The 20,891-nt window shown below is 41.8% G+C and overlaps 1 protein-coding gene across 4 annotated transcripts in view; it reads left to right on the forward strand.

Moving 5' to 3' along the window:
- zfhx3b (zinc finger homeobox 3b) overlaps positions 1–20,891 on the forward strand; it is a 137,760-nt gene that overhangs the window by 77,724 nt on the left and 39,145 nt on the right. For all 4 annotated transcript variants that reach the window (XM_085401986.1, XM_085402009.1, XM_085401993.1 and 1 more), the window contains exon 5: positions 2,655–2,886. In XM_085401986.1, the coding sequence (XP_085258112.1) occupies positions 2,655–2,886 (232 nt within the window). The remainder of the gene's footprint in view (positions 1–2,654; positions 2,887–20,891) is intronic.

Here is a 20,891-nt window from a genome sequence, read left to right on the forward strand (position 1 = left end):
AAGCGCACTTTGTCCAAGCAGTTTGTACAGTTAGATAGATCATAGTCTATCACGCAATCAATATTAGAGAAAGTGTGATATGATCAAATGCGCATTGTTGTTCATTGGTCAAAAGTATTTTTTTTACACCATCGTCCTCTCCCTAATACTGAATGAGCGGTGACCACCTCACTCTCCTCTCTCGTTCACGAGCTCTGTAAAGGGCTCCAGACTGCTTTGGGTCATGGCCAATATAAGAGATGGGGAAAGTGTTGGTTTACAGGTGTAACCATTTGACATTGTAGACAGAGCTACAAACAACGGGGCTAGCCAGATCTGGCCCTGTTGAGGACATCTTCCTGGCCAGTCGAGGTTTATAGTGAATTATGGCTGATTCTGGGGCAGGCAGTCTCAGGTTCACTCCTATATAAACCCTGTGCTTTTTATGGGAAGCTGTAAAACTCCCAGGACTTTTTTTTTTCTGCCTCATGAGACTAGCTTTGAAGTCTTGGTCAGGTGCTGTCACTTTTTTAAAAACTGGTTTTCTTGCAGATTTTTGGAGTCTTGAGTCATTTGCAGCAAGAGCTCCTTTTTTAAACTTCAAGACATCTGCTATGACTAAAAGAAATTTGATTGATTTGATGTCATCTATAACCAAATCAGATTTCTCTCTGCCTTAGTCCTGATGCAATATTTGTGCACAGAGGAAAAGGAGGAAAAGGAGGAGCCCCCCCCCCCCCCAATATCCAGCAACACCTATTCATGACATCATGGATGGCTTAAAACGAGGCGAGAAAGGAGAGCACACAGAGCTTTTTACAATCACCTAATAACTCTATTACACTGAGCCTTGGGGCTCACAAAGAGGAAAAAAAACCTCCTATTCCTTTTCCTGGAAGCAGTGTCTTAATGCACATTTTAGGTGTAGAAGTGAGAAATATGAAGCCAAAGAGAATGAAACACAATAGCTCAGAAAACCCCATAGCAATATTAGAATATTGCCAGAAAATTAAACATTAGGAGAAAGGGACAAGAGCTTTTTAGGGAGGCATAATATTATTATGACTTTTTTTTTGCCAGCCTGTCAACACCTGATTTAGAAGTAATGTGGTTAAATGTGTAATGTTTCCATTGCTTTTATGTCTTCCAGCCAGCCAAACAGGCCGTCTAGTGCAGGAGAGGATAGTTCAGTGTCTTCTTGACGAATGGTTTATAAAGGGAAACTGACACATAGAAGATAATACTGTTTGAATGTATAAAAATGGTATAGGTGAACGTCAAGGTTAATTTTCTTCAGTTCATTTTGCCTGGTTAAAGAAACAATGTACAGGATTTTCTTTAAAAAAATTATATATATATATATAGTGTTAGATTCAAGGGAGTGTTGTGTTTACAAAGTAAATGACAATTGAAGCATATTATAGCTTTAAAAATTAGCAGAAATACCTTTCAGTGTATCCAGCAGTGTTTCATCCTTATTTTGGCCTTCGTTGAACAGCTGCTTCACTTGTACTGTATGTACTAAAAGGTATATATTCATCCACAATCTCTCTGCATAAGACACTCTGCATTTTACAATTATTTAGTTGTACTCTCTCAGCATGCCTCACAGGAGACACAGGCGCCAATAAGATCAGAGGAAAAAGAGGAAAACTTTTGGTGATTGACATCGATTGCAGCCACAGAAATCCACAGCGAGACTGCAGAGTTTGATATAAGAAACAGCACGTGACAGGCATGACACAAGTAGCCATGCCCGGTCTGGGGCTTTTATTGTAAACATCCAGCAACAATCAGTGTGATGCTTTAGGATAATGGTCAATAACTCTGTTGCTCGCACCAGGTTCAGACATATTGTGTTGGCATTGCATCATTGATTGAGCCATGCAGGAGGTAATTAGACTGGAGCCTGGTGGTGTGACAAGAGATTGTTGTGGCATGGTGTCACTATAGGGTGTTGTGCATGTTGTGACTCTGTGGAGAGTGGGTGAAAGCTGGACCAGGCGTGCTGTGGAGCCTTGGAGGAAGTGCTGGGGTTGACAGGTCAATACTGATGCTGATTTCCTGTCCTCTGAAGGTTGTCGTCCTGTTGTGGAATGTTCCATTTTCCCTCAGTCCCCCTCCTGCCTCACCACCGGCTGGCTTTGCCTCTCTTTTTCTATGAGAGAGTGAGGATTTAACTCACCATGATCAATATTTAGTATGCCATGCGTGAAACAGGCAGATGTTTGGAGTTTCCTTTTCAGAGACGGGAAGCTTCTGTTGAGTGAAGGGGATCAATGCTTCCTTCCGTCTGTGAGGCTGTAGACCCGCGGCTTCTGAAGGGTGGCTGATGCGATTCCTGCCCGCCCTTGGGCCCCTGAGATTTGCGTGCCTCCCAGGCCTCTCCTGTCCTTTTAGCCCACTGATACAGACACTCACGCAGACAAGTGTGCAGTCCAAACAGTTGTCCTGAAGTGGAAGAGGTCTGGATGTTAAACAACAGGGCTGTGATTGGGAATTGATTTGTTCATTTGCCAACTGTGTGAGTGAAAGTGAGTCGGTGGTGCCTAGCCAGCTATCTGCCATCTACAATAACTTCTTTCTCTCTCTCTTTTCCTCTCGATCTCTCTCTTTCCCTGTGTTCCTTTCCATCTCTATCTTTCCCCTCTCTCTCGCTCGTTCGCCTCCCACAGCACCTGCAGCAGCACGAAAACGCGGTGGAGGGTGATGCCTGCTACTACCATTGTGTGCTGTGCAACTACTCGACCAAGGCCAAGCTCAACCTGATCCAGCATGTGCGCTCTATGAAGCACCAACGCAGTGAGAGCCTCAGGAAGCTTCAGCGCTTGCAGAAGGGCCTGCCAGAGGAGGAGGAGGACCTCAGCTCCATCTTTACCATCCGCAAATGCCCTTCTTCAGATACAGGTCAGAACACGCCCCTGGGGCTTGCTTTTAGTGTCTCTTTATGGTACTTTTTTTTCTTACTTTCTTGATGTCTTTGCCTACACATCTGTGTCTTGCACACAATTACGCATTCACATGCTCAATTGAGAAGCTTTATTTGCCTAAGTCATTAACAATTTGCATCCACAATTGTTCAAAGGCTTCCCACTTTCACGCAAAATTCCTCATAGACTAAATGTGACCATTAATAGATATGTTTCCAAATTAAATGACTCTTTTTTTTGTTTGCCTTTTTGTTTCATTTGCTCTTAGTTTACTCTGAAATGATGAAGACGCTCAGCCATAACTTATATGCATGGGCACTACACTTGTTTGTACATTTAGACTTTTTTACGCTTACAGAACTGTGTGACACAATACTCAACAATAGATGCCAGTACAACTTTACGTAAAATGTTCCTACTAAGCCAACGTTGTGCAGCGAGAACAGAAGCCATTAAAGACACATTGAGGCAAAACATTAGGGCGAAGGCAGGAGGAGCTGAACAACAGGAGCAGATGCAACAAGAAGAAAAACACCCCCCCAAAAAAACACAGACTCCGCCACAACAACAGTTGCATGGCTGAAACAAAGTGCCTCAATTGCCCATTTATTATGGACTGATTAGGAAGAGTAAGCTGTGGTCAATTAACACTCTTTCTTAGTAGAGATTTGGTTTTCTAATCACTTTAACTCCTGTGCCCTGACAAAGGGGCTCTATTGTGTGTCCTTCCAAGAGGGAACCATTACTTCCCTCGCACACATACTCGCTGTCTGTGTTATGTAGGAGGAAAAAAAAAAAGGCCAGCCTGTGAAGACGCTTTGTTCCAAGGAGGCAGGGATAATGAAGCCAGCAGCCGGGAAATTGCGCAAAAGGCAGTCACAGATCTGAAGCAAATCATTAGAGAACATATTTAGCCGAGCAATTAGGGACAATTAAGCTTTCTGCTCGCTGCACTCCAAATATGTTAATGACTACAGTACAGTGGACAAGCGAACATGCAATGCAAGAGGAAGGGCCATTTAGGTTAAAAGGGGTGGGGGGTTGGGATCTTTTTTCTTCTTCTTTTTTCCAGACAGGAGGAGTTGTTTTGCTCTTTGCAAATAAATGTGTTTTCTGTTTTTCAGTAGATGCAGTGTTTATGATTCGTATTTTTTTTTTCTTCGCCTCTTTTAAGCTTTCATGTTTCCGATGCCCGTGTTTGTGCCAGGATGAAGGATCTTAGGTTAGGCAAAGTGTCCTTGCAGCGGGGCTGCGTGTGCACGGTATCATTACATGTACACACACGTCAGCAGTGGTTGCTGCCTTGCAGAGCTTCATCAAATTACAGCAACTCTCACTTACTCAAAAAGACCACTGGTATTTAACAGATTCAAGAATTTAAAAACAAGAACAAGTTTTTTAAAAAGTTGTAGAGTGTGTTTTGGTGACGATGAAGCTTGATTATCGGGATGGACGTTAATGCCATTTCTTGTTATTATTTAGGCTCTAACGTTGTGTAGTATTGTTGTTTAGCTTGTGGGATGTTACTCGTTCTATTCCTTGACAGCTAACCATGTACAAACTAGATCTTTTAGGTGGAAGGCAGTGTGTAAAAACTCAGCATCTTGATCACATTACTACTTTAATGATCAGAGCTCTTTGTCTATAATTGTTAACTCTAAAATTGCTGACTCCACACCCCTCACTTCTGCCGTTTCACACCGCAAAAGCATCAGCTGTGCTGGACCGCCAGCCCCACCTCTCAGCTAGGATTGAGCCATTCCCAGTGTAATATTTAATTTCCTCTTCTTTAGCTCTTCTGTGGCACAGGGCTCTTTTTGTGGTTGAGGCATACTTGCTAAAGTGGTGGAACATTCCCTGGTTTGTTAAAACAAAGTTGCCCCTGGATTTCTGGGTCACCTAGACAGTAATTCCCTCGCCTGCTGCTGTTCTGTGATCCTGCGAGGGCTTTCTCTGCTGGGTTAGGTGCTGGGCTTGTTGCGTTTCTGGGTTTGTTGCCAGAACATATGAAATTTGTCCCACCTCCCCCCTTTCAAACAAAGCAAAAAAATCCCTCAGTTCTGTGATCAAAGACATGCCAGCGTTACACAAAGGTGAGATGCAATGGTAGTCTGGCACAACTCTTACATAATAATTTTTCTTTTGGCTAATTATGTTGAAGTTGCCTGTTAAGTTGCTATGACAGCAGTGCAGTAAATTTAGGCTGCCCTCACATGTGATCTGGAGTGTTTTACAACTTTGCATATCCATGTTCTTTATGAGGATGCAGCAAACACTGACTGCTGGGATTTATTGCCACAAATCTCCTCCGGGCTGAATGTCCAAGGAGAGCAAGGGCAGCAGAAATTAGGTTTCTTTTTAATTAGACTAACACGGGGATAAAAAGCCTGCATTGTTTTAATTCTTGCCCATACTATAAATGTGCTGCTTAGGCATTTTGCTCTGTGGCCCCACCTCCATTTGTCTTCTTTAACCCTTTATGTATGGCGAAACAAAGAAGGTCTCAGAGGGACCCCAACCCCACACAGCTGCCCTGTGTGCAGAGAACAAAGCTCAGCACTGACTTGAACCAGTGCACTACTTTCTTTTTTTTAAGAATAGCAGCTGGCATATTTACATAAAGATAAAATAGAAAAGATACAGGGATGAAACTGAAAACTGAAGATGTTTAAAATTCCCATCAAGTGTTCAGTTATGAAGAGAGTCATAACAGCAAATATATCTTATGATACTACAGAGAAACAGGTGAAACCAAGAGTGGTTTGTAGGTGTTTAGAGTGATTGTTGACAGCTGTCAGTGTAAAGAATCAGGTTGTACAAGTGTCCAGGAGAAGCTAATACACAGAGGAAACTCCCAAACGGATGCAGAGGAATTTGGGGAGCTTGTGTTGGAGAGATATGATGACCCTATTTCTTATGAATGATGTTCACCGGGGCATGTAACTCAGTGACACATTTAGGTTTCTCATTTTTAACAACTAAAATTATTTTTAAGCATAGAGCAAAATGAGATCATGCCTTTTAATAGGGGCAAAATTAAATTGATCTGACGGGTAAATGTCCTTCTGTGCAAGGGGTTAGTGTTTGCTTTAGGTCTGTGCGTGGATGGAAGAGATTCAGAAGAGAGTGTTTTATAAGGGTAAAAAGTGAGTGTTTCTCACTTGTAGAGAGTTTGCAGTGAGTTTATGTATGTGCGTGGTGGAGGCAGAGATGGAAAACAAATGTAGCTGACAGTGTGGATTAGCTCCTGCTGTAAATCTGCTTCAGTCACAGATGGCGGGCCCTTGATCGCTGGGCTGTGACGGCTTGGCTCTCATCGCAGGAGGAAATCCCTGTCTGTGAGCCTAGGAGGCTGAGAAGGAGAAGGCTGGGGCTGGGGCTGGGGCCACCTGGGCAACCACCAGTCATTGTCTCCCGTCTGTTTGGACACAGAGACCTGGGTATTCGAGGGCGAAGACTGGTTTGGGGAGGGGTTATCTCACTTTAACTCTGCGGTTGTTTTCTCTGCCACTTCATAACTGCTTGAAAATGGTACATAAACCTCCGGTTTGGATCAGTGTTACTTTCAATGACCAGTTTGAGAAACTGGGCAGGGAGCTGTGTGCTTTAATAAATGGAAATGAGACAAGAGGATGCATACAAATTACTGCATAATAGTGGTATCCAGTATGAGATCCATTGCTTGTTTCGCTAAAAGGGGTGCACTTTCAGGGTCACACACCTAATAGCAAGGCCCATCCTGACAACAGAGGCATTTCTCTTCCCTCCCCACATGCCTCCCTTTCTACCTCATGCATAATTCTTGAGACAGTCAGAAAACGCTGGAAAATACACAATGGTGTGGAAAATGTTCTGATAGAGCAAAGGTGCTCATATTTTAGGGTTTGCCAAACACTGTGGAGCTCACCTTGAGATTTAATGATGGGAGATAGTGTGTTGACATCCTGTCTGTCAAATTACTACCATGTGTTCAGAATGCATATTACTGATCTTTATATATATATATATGTATATGTTTTTTATAGGATTTTACCATCTACTGCTATCAAACTATAACCATCTTCACATCCAGCGGCGAACTTACTGCTATTAAAGCTACGTAAAATCAGAGGTGAGCCCGGCCACGCTCTGATGGCATGCAATGGCTATGGTCAGAGCTTTTGCTCCCCACAGGCAAGAGCAAAACAGACGGTAGCCATTTCTGGAATGTCCTTCTTTATTCATGCTTGTTAAAATGCAAAGTAAACCTTTCCAGAAACAGGATATTATAGCCCCTAACCACCAGACCCTTTCTACATGCCACATTATGGCCAATCTAAAAGTAAGTTGTATAGACAGACACTGCTGCAATGCGCTTTTAATAAAGGCTGTTATTGCCTGGTGATGCAGAGTGGATATGAGGATGAGGGCTGTGCAGGCCTGGATGAGCAGGGCCCCAGAGGGCCCACAGCTCAGTCAGGCCTCTGTCAGTCGCCTGCCTTCTAATCCCTGTCCGAAGGGCATCTAGGCAGCAAAGGAAATTGTTTGCTGTCTGCAAAACGTGCCAGGAAATTCATAAATGCATTACTTTTCATTTTGAAAATATTACAAAAGACTAGACATTTATTAAAAAGCCAAAATGATGGCTTTATAGATTTTCCAGTTGTATTTTAGAATTCATGACCCTGCTGCTCAAACTAACACAAGGAAGTCCTTTCTTTCCCTGTGCCCCCTGCTTTACAGGCTTGGTATGAATTCATCTCCTGGCTCATCCTGTAATAGCAAATTGACCAGAAAGCCGCAACTCTATTCTGGGATAGGCTGTGAATAAAAATGTCTGGTGACTGAACCATCGTTCGTGTAAATACTAGTTAGCTTTCCCCTCAGGCTGGAAGTTGGGTAAAGTCTGACTCCTGGTGTGCCTCTCGGTCCAATACATCTGGCTTTGTGGCAGCATAAAGTTCAAAGATGAGAGTTTGCATAAAAATTTGATTATCAGAAAAGTGATGAATCCTATTAGGACAGACTGAGTCATGTTAAGACACCAAAAGCAAGTGGCCCTCAAAAGCGCAATACAAACCTTTTAATGAAGCTGTCGCACTGTGAGACTTTCACACATTAGTTCACTTTAGTCCACCTTGTCTGTGCTTTGTATGTTTTGCACCCTGCGTGTTAGTTATGTTACGTGAGTGTAACTATGCGCCAGATTTTATTGTGCAAACTTGCATAACCATAAACGAGCACACACATAGGTGTCCACACTGAAAGTCAGGCCGTGTGGGTGCAAGAGGCTCTCCCTGTCATCAAGCCCATTTTCAGAGCAGGCCGGCAGCACATTATAATATTGGTTTCCCTCTCTCTTGTCATTACCACACACTCTCCTTGAAAGCTGATCCAAAAGATAGACAGTCCATCAGGAGAGAGTCATCTCATTTGTACTTACTAAACGTGTTAATGAGTTCTATTTTCAGGCCTAGAGCCTTTGCTGCTGGATATTGGAGCAGAGGTGACGATCGGTGGTGTGAGGTGCTGGATTGCAGGATCAGAAGGCACTCAAAGGCAGGGGAAGGAGGTAATGCAGTAGCCTCGCTGCCCCTCGTGTCAGTCACACGGAGTGACCACAGCCTCCACAGGGTCTGTCAATCAGAGCTGAGGGCGAGAAGTCTGTGGTTACAGACAGACACACACGAAGGAGGAGGGAATAGATTAGGTGCCAAAGACATAATGGTTGTGATGGGTTTAATTATAGCACCAGTCATGTCGCTGCCATAGGTACATGAGATGAAGGAAAAACAGGTTTACACCCTTTAATGACCAAATTATATGAAGTCTATTTGATCTCTATCTGGCTTTTATAGAGAAATTATTTTTAGTTCTGCCAGAGGTAAATGTGAGATAGCGTAGGTGGATGACTTTTCTAATTAGACCATTTACAAGAAACCCATACGGATAAATAGCATGATTTAACTATTTTAAATGTGATCACAAGCTTTCTTTCATTGTCAAATCTTTTGATGGTAAAGAGCATTTCTCAAGAGATGCATACATAGTTAGTAAAATAACTTTTTGAAATTATTGGGCAATGTTAATACACTGAAAGCAATACAATACAAGCAGGTGTGAAATTAAAGGGGAAAAAACAAATAAAATGAGTGGAGAAACGCAACAAATGCAGACGCTTCCATGCAGCTGCAGAACATAGAACAATTAAGCAATTAGCATCCAATTATGCTTTGTGGTGTATATAACAAAAATGCAAAACAAACCCCACTGATTCAGGTTTTGTATCGAGATACCAACACAAAAAGATTAAAATGACTTTGTTCATTGATCATTGCTCTGGCAGAAATGGCTGGAGTTTCAGGAGCTTCAGGAGTTTCAGTCACACAGACTGCTCACTGTAGGGACAGCGCATAAATTGACATCTGCATTTAAATCTATGTGAAAGGGATAAGTTAAAAGAATTGTGCACATTCAAAGGCCAAGATGCTTTTGCTTTAGTTAAAAAGAAACACAAAAGCAACTCTCATGAGCAGCTCTTTCTTAGGGGATTGAGTATGTCGATGCAGAACGTTATCAGAGTGTTTGAGCAAGAACAGTCCTTCGACAATAACAGAGAGAGGAATATTAGAATAGGACTGCAGTGTATAAGCCTGTCATTATTAAGATGAATACACATTTGAGTGTTTAGTGGTGCAAACCATTCTCTCTAGAGATCTGGGAACAAAAAGTGATAGGATGAGTCATCCCTTAGCATGTTCTCAATAAGTCTGTAAGTGCATATGTGGAGAGAATGGTATAGGCCTGAATGCTTGACCCATTCAGGGAGGTGATCTGATAGCTCTGCTCTGCTGTAGGTGGCATTTTGCTGCCATGGTTTGGGTCCAGTTATCCCCTTGCAGGAAAGGGTCACTGCAAATCAATAGAAAGTTGTTCTGAGTGATCACACCTTTATCCTGTGATAAAACATTTCTATCCTAATGGGAGTGGTCTCTTCCAGGATGATTCAAAAGTAGTGGTTTTATGAGGATAGAAAAATGGTGCCAGGGCCTTTACGGTGACCAGACGTAGCTGAACACATGTTGGAGGTTTTGGATTGATGTGTTGCGCTCCATCCTTCCAGTAATGAATAAACTTGTAGAATCAATACAGGTGGCCCAATAATTTACTACATCTACTACTACTCCTATAATTTTTTTTACCTCTTTGTATATAATAGTTCTAATATTTAAGCTTCTTCCTAAGTTTCCGTTCACACTCCTCACTTAAACTTTCCCCTAAGGCTCGCATTATCGTCTTATACCCAACATTCTTTTGTCTGTGGTATTGATTGCAGTGCTAGTGTAATGCCAGGTAGTTTAGCAACTAGAAGCAATAAATTGTTAAAAACATATATGGCTTCATTTGTTTCTGTGTTTTGGTATCGGGTGAACAGTGCGGCTTGCTGTCAGAATTAGGCTGCTCAATTTGACCATAGGCAGCATCAGAGAGGAAGCTGGGGTAAAGTTTGGGAACTATCGAGTTGAGGCTAGGAAAGTTTTATTTAGCCATTTTTAATAAGGCTGTTTGTGCCCCCCAGAGGGAGCTGGTGGATCAAAGGGCATGATCTGTGCTATGGATGAGCTCACCCTGGGTCCAGCAGAGACGATCAGCCTCGCTGACAGCAAAACAAAACCAGAGAGTGAAGGATGCCCTATCCAACAGCATGTTGCCCTCACACTCTGAAGGCTCCATTAGAATAAAGGCACATGAAACAAAGACTAGCTGAAAGCACAGATGTTGTGATTCATTATCTACTGTCTGATAGATAGGCATGAGTGGCGAACAGAGTGTGCATAATTGTGTGTGTGTGTGTGTGCACGTTCATGTGTGCAAAACTCATGTTATGTTAGTTACATGTGAAGAAAACATCCTTACAAATAAACCAACATGCAGACTCATACGGGATACACACAAACGCACACATGCATTCATGTTTTGAGTGCATTAGTAAAAAGGGTCCCCTCCAGTGCCTTAACCGCATCAACTAAAAGCAGCCAGGCAGATGGCAGCAATGAGAGAAGTGCAGAAATAATTCAATAGTGAACCTTTCTAACCTTTACCTGTGGGCGTGAGCATCAGTCATTGATTCACACTGTGCTTGACAGTACACTACACACCACCTGAGGAGGGGGGGGGGGGAAGGGAGGGAGGGTGGATGAAGAGAAATGGATGAGTTTGATGAAAAAAACAAAAGGATATTATGTGTGGGAGGGAGGCTCTACTGTGTGTGTGTGTGTGTGTGTGTGTGTGTGTGTGTGTGTGTGTGTGTGTGTGTGTGTGTGTGTGTGTGTGTGTGTGTGTGTGTGTGTGTGACATTAGAGGGAACCTTCTACATACGGATATTGGGAATTGTGCTGGATTTGTCTAGTGTGCACAAATATCCCCCTCACCCCTTCCCCTCTGTAGCTGGCTATCGGCAGCAAACAGAAATTCTCACACCACTTTGAGTGTGATACCACCAGTGATGCTGTGGTAAGTTCCCATTGATTACAAAGCACGTTTAGGTCTAGAGCCTCTGGCTGCGTACTTTCAGGTATTTTTCCCAACAGGCCCCAATGCATGAAATAAGATCATGTTTTGAAGAACAATGCGATTGATTAGCAGAACACATACAGAAGAGTGTATGTTAGTGGGTGGTGTCTACTAGCTAAACAATAATTATTCTGTGAGGGCAACATTTGTTAAAGAAAGCTTCTATAGATTTCTCACATCCCAACTCTGCTTAACTAGATGTGAACACCTGCCGAGTACCAATCTGGAACAGAATGCTTTTTGTTTGCCTCAGTCATATTTATGGTGTTCCTCTTCCTCCAATAGATAGCCAGTCCCTCTCAGTTTCTCTTTATCTGCCTGGATATGCTGCTCTGCCACTGTTGTTTTGTGAGTTGGCTGTAGATTTTCTTCCCACTGTCTGGAGCAAAGGATGGAAGAGCAGAGTAATGGATGATAAGAAAGAGATTGTAAATGAAAATCCTGACATATACACAAATAAATACAAACTGGTGAGAAAAGGTTCCACCATGACCCTCGAGATGGAGAAGGAGTTACTGCAACAACAAGATTTCCACTAATTACCAGTTAATCAATGCCTAACAACAACAAATTTCTATATACTGTAATTTGTGCTTAATTACTTACTTCTGGTGGAACTGTCAGTGTTCACCCTGTGACACAGACATGAATAATAAACAAGTTTGCACACTTGTGTCTATTGCTGTCATATTTCACACTTTTTATTTTACCAACTGTAAAAATGGCACAGTGGTAGGAAAAAGTCCGGCACGCTTTTTCTAAGCAAATTATTGGCCTAGTTTTCTCATTTCGTTTACACATAGCCTTCATTTACACATCGTTTTACGCAGTACTGTTGATAATCTGTACTTTAAAAACTTTGAGACTATGATTTTGGATTAATCTTTTATGTTAAACCAAGTTCTGCTATAGAGAGAGGCAGCTTTTTTCCCTAATATTATATGTGTTCTAGCTTGCAGTAGCACTTTAATACACACGCGTATTAGTCGGTTTGTGCAATGTGTTGCAATTTCTCCACAAATACAAACTGTGTATATTCTAAAATTATTAAGTATATCACCATCGATTTCAAGTGAACATAGCATTCTCTGATGGTGATGTTTCTCCCCCTTATGAAAATACATTGTTCATAAATCCCTGAAGTTATCATTAGTGATCTCAAATCATTATACATATATAGGTGTGTTTTTACAGGACCAATCGATTAATTTTATATGTAAAATAAATGTGTTTGCTAATTACATTTGGCTGAACCTTGACAATTTCAGGACATCTGTGAGTTTTAAGCAATGGTGGTGGGATACTTTATGGATTTACCAACAGAAAGATCAATAGCGGTGTGGTGTCTGTTGTTTCTTGTAATTAGAAATGACCTCATCTATTAGGTTTAGCCTTGTGTGGTTTAACACTTGTCAGAAATGATAATTAAGTATGCTGTTCTATATGTTTAGCCTCTAACGGTGCCTGTAAAGAATAAAACAAAAAACCCATAGTTGATGGATCTGTTCAGTGATACAGATGTTTGTATGGAATACAATTATAGTACTATTTGCAGCACAATATTGTACTGTTTTTAGATGAATTTCAGGGCTACGCTTCATCAGTTCATTTGTGTTTTTTACCCCAGTTTGTCATCTTTTTAGCAGAAATGCTGAGCAGCAACTATCTCAAGAGTACCTTTATATTCCAATCTGTGGAGAATGGAGGAAACACATCAATCTTTAGTTGCATCTAATCTAAGATCTAGAGAAGAAAGAAATACTTTTATTTTTCAGTGAAAAAATTAAAATGTATAAGCTTGGCAGTGCTTGGTGAGTGAGGTTTTCTGGAAATCGGTCCCTCTCATGTATATGTTGAATATTTCACCTACCTGGGAAACCCGAGATGGGGCGCGTATTTGTGTGTGAGATGTAGAACGGAGAACACAGTGGATGTGTTTGAATCCATGTCACAAGTTGCTGTCAGTCTAACAGATGGGGCCACATTCTGAGGTAGAACGAAGTTGAGGTAGGACAGGGGCCGGTGTAGCAACAGGAATTAGGAAAAATTGACTGCTTTTTGTCATGTTAAACTGGGCAAAAGAATCTAATTGGGTGGGGGAGAGTGAATGGCAATGCCTTTTTTGTTTAAGGGCCCTCTGCGGTCACTTTTCAAGACCATTGTGACTTGCCCACAATAGCATTAGTTTGTGCTCTTGTTCTGAGCTCTTCTTTTCTCTGACTCTTTGCCCTGAGCGCCTGTCCGTTCCACTATGTCTCCATGTTCACTTCTGTGCTCCAGCAATACTCAGGAAGGGGCCCAAAAAGCCATGCCCCCTATCAACACTCTTCACAATCCCCCTACCATCATCTACCATCAACTTCCTCAGCTCTTCTCATCTATCTTCTCTATCCAGACATTTAAAAAGAAAAAGTAGACAAGTGTGCACTGCCCAGAATTTCAGTTTGAGAATGATCAAAATCCATAGCTAAACCAGTTAACAGTCCTGCCGCAAGGTCATTGCAACATCTAAGGAATGATTTGTAGTCATGAAAATACATTTCTTTTCTGACATCATCAGATATTAAGAGACGGTTAGTATTTAAGTTGTTTTTCTTATTCGGCTGCAAATTTGTCTGACTGATTAATCTGTAAATCTTAAAAGTAGTGTAGTTTTGAAAATTCCATTCGGCAGCCAATCAGTGGAGTATACCCGACTACTTATAACGTTTCCTCTCAACCCAGAGTGCTTTTTTCATATTAATATTCCTAAAGATGGGGACCATCTTTAAATTAGTGTTTGAGCCACATTACGACAAAGTGCACTTACCTTTCATGATGCCTAAGAGCAAGCCAGAGCAGTTCTCATGTTGCTTGGTGACCAAACCTGCTACTTATAGCGGATTATAATGTGATAGGTATAAGCGTGCGTGGCCTTGGTGTAATGCAGAAAGTGGATGCAGCTCTATGTGAAGTATTTCTTATGTCATACATCCTGAAGGATATCCAGGTAGGAGATTGAATTAATAAGGCAAGAACTTTGGCTTATAGTATTTTACTAACTCCAGCAAATTCATGTGTAAATTGTATAACAACCAGCCTCAGTATATTTAGTGCACTGTTAATGGCCCTGTGCCTTGCAAAGGTGTAATCATGGTGGTAAAAACCTGGGCCAAGTTACTAACCTAGGAGCAATCTTGTGTGCATTTAAGTGTCCTTTTTTGTTGCAGAGGTCATTCATAACTTGGTCGCACTGTTGATGTACAGTGAGAGATATTGATTGATTAATGCATTAAGTGCTCACAATCCATTAGGTTCTGTGAAAGGGACTGCAGAAAAGACTTCTCTCACTATGTATTTTCACCTCTCCCTGTTGTTCAAAGGGCTCGATTTTTTGCTGGCAAAGTTTAAGGGACAAAAGCCTGAATATCTGCCAAGTAATGCATTTAAAAGAACATTGGTTCTCATAAGTGTCAGTTCAATTACTCTGAAAAGCTTGACAAGGAATTGCTCTTACATTAGCCTTCTGCTCATCCTGACCCAAAAGGAATATGTTGCTTCTCTTCTTCACCTATCGTAAAACAGCATACTACAACATTTAAAAGAAAAAAGATTCACTGTCTTCTGTGTAATTCAAAGAAAGCGAAATGTTTATTTTCAACATCCATTCGCTTCTCCGAAATTATGCTATCTGCCACTTCTCGTTGTTATCACAGTGATTACCATTTAGTTGCGGAGCAGCAACAGACCACAAGTCACATTCAGATGATGAGTAAGACTATTTTCAACCTTGCCACTAGTTTGTACTGATTATGTCAATCTGTTCACTGAATCAGAGTTGATGCAGATCTGCTTTTCCCCCCTCACTAAAACCCTGTACCTTCTTAGGATAGAGTATAAATGAGAGCAAGGGCCGTGCCTGGGGTTTCTTCCTTACTGCTTAGTGACAAGGAATAAGAGACCTTTATCGCCCAGGCCTTAAGCAAGTAAGCCTATGAAAGGGGCCTGAGAGTCAGTCATTACCTTAGAAACATGGGCTGCATTAGAGATTCATAACAGTGTGCCATCTCTGCACCTTTCATCTCCACTAGGGCCAGCTCCATTAGGATCTTTTATCTTTGTGCTGATGGCTGCTCTTGATAATGGGGCTGCCGAGAAATCCCAAAAAGTAAAGACTCAACTCTGACACTATCGGCCCTCCTTTTCTTCAAGCAGAGTACATCAGCTTACAGTAGTAGATATATGTGCTCTCATTTGCAGTCACATAACCTGATTTTCTAGATTTCTTTCTTTCTTTCTTCCTTTTTTACACTGTTTTCCTTAGAAAGCTGATATCCCACACTAAAGTTTATTAAATGCTCTGAAACTTCAGCATGCATAGAACTTGCTTTCTCTCTCACGTCCCACCGCCTTTGAAACTACAACATAATGACGGTTACGATGATGCGTGCCTCTGCCACCCATTCAACTGGTAAAACCTTGTAAGGTTAGAATTTAATAAAATAACCAGCATTGTTCCCGCTGATGCCCCCATGGAAGTGCATTAATGATATCCCATACAAGCTTCAATGAAAACTTTGCTTTTGGGCAGACAAACACAACTTCATAATGTTATAGTAATTCATGCAAGCCAATGTTTTTCAAATGTTACAGTAATTATGAAAAAATATTCATACTTTCCTCTACATAGCCGCAGCATTGCAAATCTCATTTCCAAGGCAGAGCGGAGAAGGAATACACTGAATAATCATTGTGTTTAATGCTCTGGTCATAATCCCAGGTTTTATGATGGTTTTCTAATGATTTTCTAATGATGTTAAATATTAGTAGAGAGTACAGCCATAATTTGAACACAGCAGTCCCCCCCCCCATCCTTTTTTTTCAGTGCTCCATCAGCAGACCCAATTGCAACTACAATGAATATTGCACTGGGAATGAGATTTAAGAGCCATCCCTTTTGGTGTTTTATTTTGCCGTCTTCCCATCTGCCATAAATCCTCATTGCTGTGCTCTTGAAGCCTCCGCCCTTGCCTGCCTTCCCCAGGTGGGAATACAATTAGGTGCAGGGGCCATTTCATTCACTGCCACTGTCCGTCCACCGCAGTCATTCGTAAAAAAAAATGCTCTATCTGTCCCAGAGGAGAAAACAGCGGACTCTTGGGAAATTTAAAAAAATGAGGAGAGAAGGGAAAAAACGGAGAAGAGAACGGCGGAGAGACGAGCAAAATTACTGTGGGAAAAATCTTCAGAGTTGTTGTCAGAGGAGATACAAAGTTAGCCTCTGATGAGTGACAATGTTGTGGAAAATATGTATTGGAGACAAAGGCTTTGTCTCCTTCCTGTGCCTTTTCAATGAATTACACCTCTCCACCCCCTACCCCCAGCTTTTTAATTAAATGGCTGCAGCTCCATCTCTCTATCCGTAGCTCCCCATTACAGAGGCTAGATAAGGGATTGCTATCTGTAGCATGTTAAGAAAGGCTGCTGGGCAGCCAAGCCTCATGAAATTTGTCACAAGATCTCATTTTCCTCATTGCCAGACGTGATGCTTATAATTGATGTGGAGGCAGCAGTAATTTATTGGCCGTCCGCAATTATCATCCCCTTCTAGCAGGGGGATGTGACTGCAATTTATAAGTGTATGTGTGTGTTGTTGTGTGTCTGGGGTGGGGGTGGGAGGGTGTCATTGTATCGTATAAATTAACACAAAAACATGTTTCTCCTTATCGAATGGTAAGTGTGTATGTGCGCGTTGGCTCCTTCAGAATGCAAATTAATGACAGACTCCATGACATAAACAATATGGGGCCTGTAATGCAGCTATCTTCAGCTGAGGTGTCGAGGCTGTCAGTCCACCAGCTGGACTTTCACACTCAGCTGGAGGAGGGGAGTGGGGGGGGCAGCCAAAACCCAGTGAGGTGTGTGGTGCTTTGGGGGTGTCACATACAGCGGGCTAACGGGGCAGAGTGCTGGTGCCACAACCCTTTGTCCACTGCCTCTCCTTATGTCTGCGTGGCTTCTTTTCACATAGAAAAAACAGAACGCCTTGAGCTACACTGTTAATAATGTGGCCTTCTGAATACTGAGAGCACCAGACTTAATTCAGTTAATCATTTAGTTGTGGATTTTAATCAGAAATATTTCTTTTTTAACGTCTCACCTACATATTCAGAAAAGGAAAGGCACACATTGGGAACTGAAGTAATGGTGCACAAAAGAAAGCTTCTACATGTCTGTGAATCATCCAAATGTTAAGTGTATAGTTCAAGGGCATGTGAATTTTTCTGTGCTGTTCATACGGTTAGTCTGAAATTATCAGAAAAAGAAAAAAGAGGTTAGCCATGCTAATGCTTCTTTGTCCTATGCAGTTAATAATGTGAATTCACCAGGCTGTGTACTATAACCACTGTTGTCCACCTGCGGTAATGGTGGCTGGCATTCTTGTTTTGTGTGGGTCAGCCTGTTTCCCTTCGTGCACGGTGAACTCTTTTACAGGATAAATATAAAACCCTTTACTTATACCCAAATAGATATTACAGTTCATATCATTTTCATCTTTACGTTCCCTGAGATCACCAGCATTTTAGCTTTACACAACTACTGTCTCATGCTTTGCACTCTTTACATGTTATATATTTTATCTGCACAAATAGGAGGCTTAATGGTACACAGATTTTCCTGTTGCACAGCAGTGAGCTCCATGGTCAGAGTGGATTGCTGTCATGCTGTGGCAGGGAAGAGAATGAAGGAGATGAGGGCTGTCACCAGTAGCCGCTCTGAGCATGCTCCGTCTGTCTAGGGGAATGGAATCTGTTTGTTTTGTCTACCTGCACGCCTGTTGTGTGCAGTTGCCAAATTAGACTTTCAAATCAAGAAGCCAGTGGGAGACCAAGACTGTAGTTTTCTCCTTCCCTTTAATAATCATCCCTGTTTACTCTTCAGGGAGTCATCTTTATATATTTTTTTCTTAAACGCGCCCTCTAAGCACGGAGAGTGCCTTTAATAAAGCAAGACGGCAGAGCGCCATTCCAACATGTGAATTGCACAGGAGAGAATTGAGAGATGGAAGCAATAGAGGAACACCGGAGGAGGCGGGGTGGGGGGGCTGCTGCCGCTGCACCCTTCATGCTATTATCTTTATGGCATAGCAAAACATGCTTCAGGCAATCAGCATGAAATTGTTAATTGCTCAGCCCACTTGTGTGCCGCTCAGGGGACAGGGGCCTTCAGGAGGTCCGCATCGAGCAAGCAGGGGCTGTCCGACCAACTGCCTGCGCATGTGGTCTCCCTCTTGACGCAAAACACTGTCCAACAAGCGTGTTGTCTTTTTTTAGTCACTGCATGGTTCACAGAGGTGCAGTGGCAATCATCAGAGGCCCAGTCTGCATAGTGTATTTAAAAAATGATTATAGCTAGAATAGAATTCGTGCTTGTTGCAGTAGACCAGGACATATTCAGCCTCTAATGTGTGAACCGATGATTCTGTGTCATCATCCTGCCCGTGTCTATATTCTTACATAAAGAGTTTGAGAATCTGTGGATCCTTTTAGAACCCAGCTAAAGGTTTATCTGTTTGGATAATAAAGTCTGTTTTTGTGTATTTATTGCACAAGCTTAATTTTTCTATTGCCTTTTCTCCTGCTTTGCTCTCTTTTAAACACTATGTTGCATTTACTCCTAAGTATTGTATGGTGTTTAATAGCTTTTGTAAAACACTTAAAACACACACAATATAGAGAAATTGTGTGCTTTGTATTTAGATACATGTGTATATATTTAAAAAAGAATCTTTTTTTTCAGTCTGTTATCATTTTACCAGTGGCTCCAGGTCACTAGTGTCTTTGTGTGTCAACCAATATGTGGTTGTTATTGTCCATGTAATATGTGATTCAGGCTGGTAACACAGCTGTACATGGTAGTGTGAGTTACAGTTCAGAAATGAGGAAACCCTGGAGGAACAAAAAAAAAAGAAAAACAGGCATTTTATTTGATTAGACACAAACCAAAAGCGCTTTGCTCTTGTTTCCTGTTCGCTAAATTTCTCCCACCTTTAAAAAGGTGGCTCCACTTAGCTCAGAAAGAGGATATGCAAGATATCTTCTCAAACTGAACACCACCCCTCCTGTTACATGCTCAGTTGGTACATAATGCCCCTCCTCCTTGGCTATCAGTTTTGTTCCTGTTGGAAGAGAGGGAGAAAGAGCAAGGTTACACAGGGCGTCATATTAATGGGGCCTGTCATGCGCGTTGATCGTCTTAGGCGTGGAGGAGGATGAGCGCTCAAAAGGTGTTGTCTTCAAATAGGATTTCTGCAAGTGAGACATCCTCGTTGGGTGATATCCCCCTCCGAGCGCCACTTTCTTATAGAATGATCTGTTATTAAGCAAATGAAGTGCTGTGGGCCCAACGGTAAATCCCTCCACTTTGTCATGGTGTGCTCTCAGTTATCACACCCTACTCTCTCATTCATTCCTTATGTTCTACCCATTTCACCATGTTATGCCAGGGCACGGCAGTCTCGTATTTGAAGTCAGTCGTCCCTTTGGAGCATACAAGGCACAGAGAGGATTCTGAGTTGTAATCAATGGCTCCTTAAAAGGCACATTGATCTTAAATAAGAAAAGGGAAGTAGGCTTTTCCCCCTGAGTAGAATAAAGTAAAATGAGCAGACCTACTACAAATCTGCCATCACTCTCATATTTGTTTAAACAGGAGGCTTGGAACACAACAGAACTAAATCTAAGTCTTAATGTGCTCAAATCCATTTATTCTTAGTCATAATGTCTTCACAAGTACACTAATGCTAATTTTCTAAGTTTAATCCACACTTAACCTGCTGGACTTTTCAATTGAAGCTCAGCAAGAATATCAAGTCACTGCTGCTACAGCACTTATGTCAGATCAGTTAAAATGTCTTTTCCCCAGTATTGTGTAGATTGTATTTTGCACCTCTCATTTGTGAAAACACCCTAACATTAGTTCTGTCAATCTCCAGTTAAATGACCTCAACCGTAGGAATAATTAGGAAATCTTTTAATGAACTTTTGTTTGGCATGGGTCTTTTGTCTCGGCCATCCAGATACTTGATAGAGGAAAAAAGACGGGCCAATTGTAAGGGGGTGGGGTAGACGGGGGAATGGCAACTGCTAGACAGGAATTGATTGCATTAATTGATATGCCAATATGTAAGCTTGTTACATCCACCATTGCTTAGGATGATGGCTAACAGGTCCGGCTGATCAATGGAACCAATAAAGGCTTCATCCATTAATGAGCAATGTGGTAATTAATGTTATCCCTAAACCAATTACCTCAGGCAGTGCATCTACAGGAAAGAACACCAAATTGTCCAACCAGGTTATCTCTGTCGTACTCTTGGCAATATTCTCATGCAGTCTTTACTGTTCTGTGGCTGTAAGGCTGTCCCAGAATTTTCACAGGCCTTAGAAA

The sequence above is a fragment of the Rhamphochromis longiceps genome, linkage group LG1 (genome assembly GCF_057381845.1).
Source record: "Rhamphochromis longiceps isolate RC_006_pf linkage group LG1, R_longiceps_female_GT1.1, whole genome shotgun sequence".
NCBI classification, from domain to species: domain Eukaryota; kingdom Metazoa; phylum Chordata; class Actinopteri; order Cichliformes; family Cichlidae; genus Rhamphochromis; species Rhamphochromis longiceps.